This window comes from Buceros rhinoceros, unplaced genomic scaffold (genome assembly GCF_000710305.1).
Source record: "Buceros rhinoceros silvestris isolate BGI_N320 unplaced genomic scaffold, ASM71030v1 scaffold44057, whole genome shotgun sequence".
Lineage (NCBI taxonomy): Eukaryota > Metazoa > Chordata > Aves > Bucerotiformes > Bucerotidae > Buceros > Buceros rhinoceros.
The window spans coordinates 579-7,511 of NW_010421207.1; the positions used below are offsets into that span (position 1 = coordinate 579).

Sequence of the window (6,933 nt, forward strand, 5' to 3'; positions counted from 1 at the left end):
GGCCATTCCAGAATCACCTCTCTGCATTTCCTTATCAAAACCCATCTAGAAATCCTGTATACTCGTATCTCTGGAATCTATACCAAGTCCTCTAACTGTTAAAAGATTTCTTCAAGACTTGATGTAGTCAGTTAGATTCTCTGGAACCTTTACCCGATTTGGAACAAAGGTACTCATAAATGCTGGAAGGATGATGATTTGTACCAGTAGCACAGCTACTTGAGCCTCCTTTCAGCACCCTTTTTAGAGCTGCTATGGTGGCATCAGGGTGGTGTTTTATCAGGTGGCATTTGCACAGGTGTCTTACCGAAAATAAGCATCTTTAAAAGCCTATGTGGCTATTTTAATGTAGGCTAAAAACTGTCTCTGGTTTACGAGCTGGCTAGTCACACAGGTGTGTTCACAGGTGGTTTGACATTTGTCCTGTGTCGGTAGGAAGAGATTGAGAAAGGGGGCATAAGCTATGGATGGTCAGCCTCATACCTCTGCAAGACAGCTTGGAGGCATTCGGAAATGTAAGATGGACATAAACACCATTTCCACCCCGCTCCCCAAATCTCTCAGCCACTAAAATATCTACAACTTATGTAACTGGCCTAGTTATATTGCCTGCTTGGAAAGAACTGGCAACTAACGATCTGATCCTGAGAGAAGGGAATCATGCTTTGCTGGCCTGCCAGCCAGTCAAGTTGGAGTAACTGACATGGTGTAAGCACTCTCCAAAGAACACCCCTCCCACCTAGCTTGTTCTGTAGACTTTCTGAAAAGTATCTTCTTCAGATGCCTTAACCCTAGCCACAAAATCTGTGGCCAAAGGATGAAAATTCCAGCTGGTTAATGTCCTAGCACTAATTAAATGCTTTGGGGACCCTCTGTGAAATTTTACTGTACAAAATACACTATTTACAGTCCAAAAGTCACTCCAATCTTTTGCTGATCTGTTTAGTCTGAGTATTCACTTCTAAACGACTGCTGCTATTAAAGATACTGATTCAGGAAGGCCGTGGCAGTTTCTGACTGTTTGTTATACAGCCTTTAGGTATTACCTTCTAGATAGACCAGCAGTTTTGAAGTGAATTGACATTGCCCTTTTCTAATCTATAGAAGACGTTTTTATACAATCTTCCCCTTAAACAGATCATAACAAGCTATGACCTAACCCAGTTGACTGGCACCCAAAAGGAATCCTTGTTTAGTTTCTCTAACACAGTTTTCAGCTGATTACATGCACTCTGGAGATCTTCTTTGACCAGTACAGTGTCAATTAAATGGCCATACTGCTCTTCAATGAATGCTGCTGAATTAATAATTTCCTGCTGTTCTTCATCCTGCTGATGAACACAAGAAGATGGTATGAAATTTACAGCATGTCTTTTTAATTACTAGCATTTTAAAGTATATTAGCACAGTAAGTCATTACTCTGGATGGAAGTTAAACAAGAGCTACTTACCATTAGGAAAGTGTGTGTACGATACTACAGCTAAGATCAAGGAGCAGTATGCTAATGCTGAAATTTGGTAGGCTGTTTCAAAAATGCAAGAGGTGATAGGGAAGGGGAAAAGACATAAGATGGCAACTCTGCATTTTATTAAGTTAAAAGTCACTGCCTGAACTTAACACATGGAAATCCTACTCCTCAAAAGTTGAAAACGAATGCTGGACCCACTGCGCCCAAGTTCAATAATTTTAAGGTTTACATGAAAACTTACCAAGTAAACCAAGTTCTGTTGTGTATAAATTCAAGTTCAGCAAAGTAACGACAGGATGCACTCTCAGTATTTCTGTTCATATTTACACATCACCAGTTTGCAGCTGGTTCAGGTTTGGTCCTTGTAGGACATCCACATGCTGCACTTTGTGCACACCTATCAACAGCCTAGGTGGGTGTTACTCTGGAGGTATCATGAATAGGTGGCTACCCGTAACCAGTTGATGGGGCTGCTCATCAGAAGCGTGAAATCATTGTTAGTTTATCTGAGTTCAGTAGCAGCTTCCCCTGCTGCAGCCTTGAGTGATATACACGGATCCATATGGAAGATGTACGCTTTGCTTCATGTTCTATAGTCAGGTTCTAAGGGAGTCAAAAATCTCATTCTGAAGTTCCAGCTGAAAGGCTCTACGTACACAGCACCCACTTAGTGCCCCACTCCAACTCCTGCTGTCATGGAAGAGGAGCTCTTCCATAACCTAGAAGTGCTAGCCCAGATACTACCTTCATGTGTAAAAATAAGAGATTAAAGTTAGAATACTCACAAGGGGGGCTGAGATTTCTTCTGACATGGGAGATTTCAGGACGTGTTTTTTCTTTTCTGGAATGAGAGGCTTCACAAAGATAACATAAGGCTTAAACTCAGCAGTCCTCAAGTGCTTCACTGCCTGTGAACAAATGATTTTTCTGACACTTTTTGTTTTATTTTTTGGTTACATGTCAATAATCTACTCAAGCTGGGTTCAACAGTTTCACTAGTACATGCTGTGGTTTGAAGACCTGTTACTATACATCTGACCACAGTGACCTTTTGCTCTTCTAAAGGAATGTTAATGTCAATGTCCTGGCTAGCTTGCAAGAGTACACAAACTTCCCAGAGTATGGTCTAGCTGCATACCTGCCTTGCTAGGCATTGCAACCCCAGGAACAAGGACATGGCAGAAGACACTGAAAGAAGTATTTAAAAATTTGACTTCATTGTCAGTTTATGGTTTGCTTTGCTTAAGAGGCCAAACACTTATTACAAGTCTTTTCCTAGTCCAGTTACAAAATCCGAATCAAAATTTCGAAGATTAACTCCCAGTATGGAGGGGTTAAGATCCAATATAATGGCACTGGCTACAACGTTAGTAACACCTCAGAGGCAACAGGACGGAATGAGAACAAAAAAACCCATCCATGCTCTAAATATTCTCTCTAGAACTTGAGCAGGCTGGGTAGGACACTGATGCACATTTCTGCTACAGCAAGGGAAAAATCCCACAGCGAGAACTGCTAAAGTGTCATCTAGGCTGTCTTAACCAGACCTCTAGGAACCGTAAACACTGGGGTGCTTTCTGAAGAGCCCTGTTCTGCTCAGCCAGCAGTCAGGCTACCTGTTAGAAACAAGTTCTGAGAGCAGCATTGCTCTTCGCAGGGCAAGTAGCTACAAATCATGAGCAACATCACTTACTTAGGCTGGCAGCCTAGAAAAAATACTTGCTTCTTTAAAATACACTGCAGAACTTACTTCAGGTACCACATCCACCAAACAGACCTTCTTTTTGGCCATCACAGAGCGGATTGCCTCAAGACTTGTACCATACAGATTTTCTTTGTATTCTCCGTGTTCCACAAATCTAAAAAGTCAATATATTTTTAAATACCATCCACAAAGAATATTTAACTTAAAACATTTCCTGAAGTCACAATACAAGTGGAAGGGTGGGGGTGTGTGTGCAGAGAATCAGGAGGAAAAAAACCAAAGGGTTTATGTTTTTGATTATTTTTTTCCTTCTGGAAGCTTAGTAGCAAGAGTCTTCCTCACACGTCACTAATAGCTAATCAGCACTACTGACAATTAGAGGAAGAAGCTGCATTAACTGAATTGACGTTCAAGCCTAATAGAAAAAAAGAGTATTTTTATCCACAGAAAATAGAACAAAAGCTGGCGAGGAAATGGACTCCAATTCTTCCATCTTCTGGGAAACTAGCCAAAAATCTGTAATTTCAGGAAACACACTTGATCTTACAGAAAGTCTTTTATATCCGCACATTCAGTACACCACACTTTGCAGTGGACTTAACCAATAAAACTTGTTACCCGCCATATTAAATGGAGAGTAAGTAGGTCCAGCTAAATACCTGTTCCTGTCACAGGATTCATTTCTCACCAATCGTACTAGTTACGATAGGCAGGCTTAAATCCTAACCTGGAACTAGTAGGAGGATTGTATGTTGTGTCTGAATTGCTTGTTAGTAAATTTGAGTTCATGCTAACAGTCCGGACTGAATGCAGAGCTTTTTACTTGGAAAGCTGAACTCTTCTAAAACAGCTAGTCCAACTTTACACCCGATTTTGGTGTTCATATGATGTACAATTTAACTAGCAATATTTTTGAAATACAGACAATTATGCCAGTATTCAAAGTTAACTCACTTGTTTTGCTGCACATCCATTTCAAATGATTGCTTAGAGACGAAATTGTATTCTACTCCCTCTCTCTCATGACTTTTCTTTGACCTAGTTGTATCTAAAAGAACAGAAGCAAGACACAGGAGACAGATCAGCCTTTGTAAACAACGGTTCTCTCTGTTCACGTTCAGTCACATTTTCATGACCTCAAACAAGGTAGTTACATGCTGGCCAATTCAAATTAACATAAAATATAAATCAAACATTGCACTTTTGTTTTAAACTCAATCTCAAAAATTGTAAAACCGAAAGTGAAGTTGTTTTACTCACAAGCACGCTATAACCAACACAAAAATTAGGAAGCATAATTCTTAGACTTGGCAGAGGCAGTAGAGTATATCCTATGGAAAAGCATATCACCTAACTGCTTCTAATATTGAACTCTAATTTCCTTTGAAACTTAGAAAATAAAAATAGGAAGTCTATAAAGTCCTACTGTGTGGTCTCTGAACGGACAGGAGGAATAGCCCTGGCTGTTTTCCCACGCTGCTGTGAAACCTACACATAGTCACGCGTGTCCCTTGTCTTTGACAATGTGATTTCTTCTGGTAATTGTTATTACAGTAGGAGAAGCTTTGGTGATCCTTCCACAAATCTATGCCTGGCCATAAAAATGATGTCTGCTAGTTTTCTGTACGTGTTTATAGTCAAGTAAAAACTACCCATAAGAGTTCTACTGCTAACTAATTCAGTGTCTGCCTGACAGGCGTTTATTGAAAGTCTTAAATTACAGGGCCCTCAATGTTAATTTTTTGGATTGCAAAAGTAGCTTGTTGAGGAATACAGATATTGGTGGATTTTTGTGTCTTTTTTTTTTTTTTTTTTAAGAAAATAATCCAAAAAAAAAATGGCAGGGTAACTCCAGCCACAAAACCATGCAGTACAATCACTAATTTCTTTATCACTGGCTTTTTTGAACAGCCCAGATATACCATCAACAATTTAAAGTCTTGTAAAAAATTTGACTAGGTTTATTACCCTTTTATTTTTTTAAAAATCTTTAGCTGGTATCGTATTCTGAATAAAAATCATGCTAAAAACCCTATAACCTTTTGGCTGAACCTTAAGATACTAGTTTTCCACATTAGTTCTTTCTGCAATTTACAATCTTATTTTTTCCTTCTGTACTCAGTTTCTCATATTTTTCCTCACACGGAGAAAATGCAATCTGTTCACTTGGGAAAACACAAAAACCCCAGCTGCATTGACAAAATTCCAAAGTGTGTGCTGTGTAACTACGCCAAGTTACACAGCGATCTGTTCAGCAATTAAGAGCAAACAGCTTATGATGACGAGAAAAATAATTTGAAGTACTTCTGAAATATGCTTATCATCAATAGACAAAACACAAATTACCATTCATTAGTGCAGGTAGCACTACACCATCAGACAGCATTTATGGAATAAATTTGCAAAAAAAGTCAGTAAATTTTACTCACGTGGAACTGCAACGCCATATTCCTGTGGGTTCTCTGACACAATCTTCTGCTTGAGCTCACTTAATCTGGCCCCTAAGCAACCTAATAAAACAGAACTGACTGACAGATTTCTGTGTGGAATTAAACACTGCAAAGAAAATAAATACTATAAATTTCACACAAATAATATGATACAGGAGTGTGCTTGAAGAAACCTGTACATGAGAGACCTCCACATTCTGCTTTGAAGAACATCATCAGGAACAAACCGAATCCTTCGACAGTTGTTGGACAAACATTTGCAAGGCACTAAGTCAGGAAATCTGTGATCTTAGCAGACAGTTTTATGAGATACCCTTGAATTCTAGAACAGCCTGGGAAAATGGATTAACACCAAGCTGTTAAGCACACTGAATTAAAACAGCATGCAGCATTTTGTTGGGTAATTCTAAAATCTACCATTTCATCCACTGTTCTGACAGCGTTAACTATGCACATGTTTGAGTGAGAGAGAACCGATGGAAAGTGAATCAGAAAAGTGAGAAATAGTCCTGCCTCATTATTTTTAGAAGGATGTGGCGAGTTTGATTGTTTTGGTTTTAAATATTATCTAAAAGAACACAGCAGAAAAACCTTCAATAGAAAAAGTACCAGAATCACAAAAACCAAATCCAAACACCTAAAGAAATCCTCTTGGAGTGCCGGTGATAAGGGAAGAGGGAGGTACATGAAAAATTTTGACCCAATTGTCTATCTTACCAATTAAAACCACCAGCCTCTGCTGTTCACCAGGCTGCTGCTGATACTTGGTGACTTCTTCATAGGTCAGGAACTCTGCTGGCTCCGTCTGCTCTGCTTGCTTCCCTTCATTCAGATTCAGATTGTTCTCCTTCTCTTTGCGACTTAACCTAAAACTTCTGCGTAAGCCGGCTGAAGAGGAAAACGAGACGTATTAAACCGTGTCTCCACTTACGTAAATTTTCAAGCTTGGTCAGATAGAATCTCTGAGAGTAACTCATATTAAAAGACAATTTTTTAAAATAATCTAATTGGCGCACATGCACTAATCTTATAGATGAAAACTTTACATATCAGGTAGAAAATCAAGCACCGCATCCATAATAAAAAACCCCCTCATATCACCTTGAGTTGCCAAGCGTTGGCTATGCCAAAGTTTAGTTATACCTCTGCACAGAGATAGTCCAGGAAGGTAACTATAATATAAATAAGCTAGTTTTTCATTTTTATTGTGGGGGTGGTTTTTTGAGGTGTAAGTTTTGGTGTTATTTTGTTGCCTGTGTCCCCCCCATCCCCCTCTCCCCTGGTGGAGGTGTTTGGTAAGAGGAAAGGG

The 6,933-nt window shown here is 39.3% G+C and overlaps 1 protein-coding gene across 1 annotated transcript; it reads right to left on the minus strand.

The window, feature by feature from the left end:
- Nucleotides 1-1,046: 1,046 nt before the first annotated feature.
- LOC104496445 (MAGUK p55 subfamily member 3-like) lies at nucleotides 1,047-6,512 on the minus strand (the record flags this gene model as incomplete). Its single annotated transcript, XM_010139565.1, has 6 exons — nucleotides 1,047-1,331; nucleotides 2,255-2,377; nucleotides 3,220-3,328; nucleotides 4,129-4,222; nucleotides 5,604-5,684; nucleotides 6,342-6,512. Coding segments are annotated over 6 exons (761 nt in total), but the record flags the coding sequence as incomplete, so codon positions are not given.
- Between the last annotated feature and the right edge of the window lie 421 nt (nucleotides 6,513-6,933).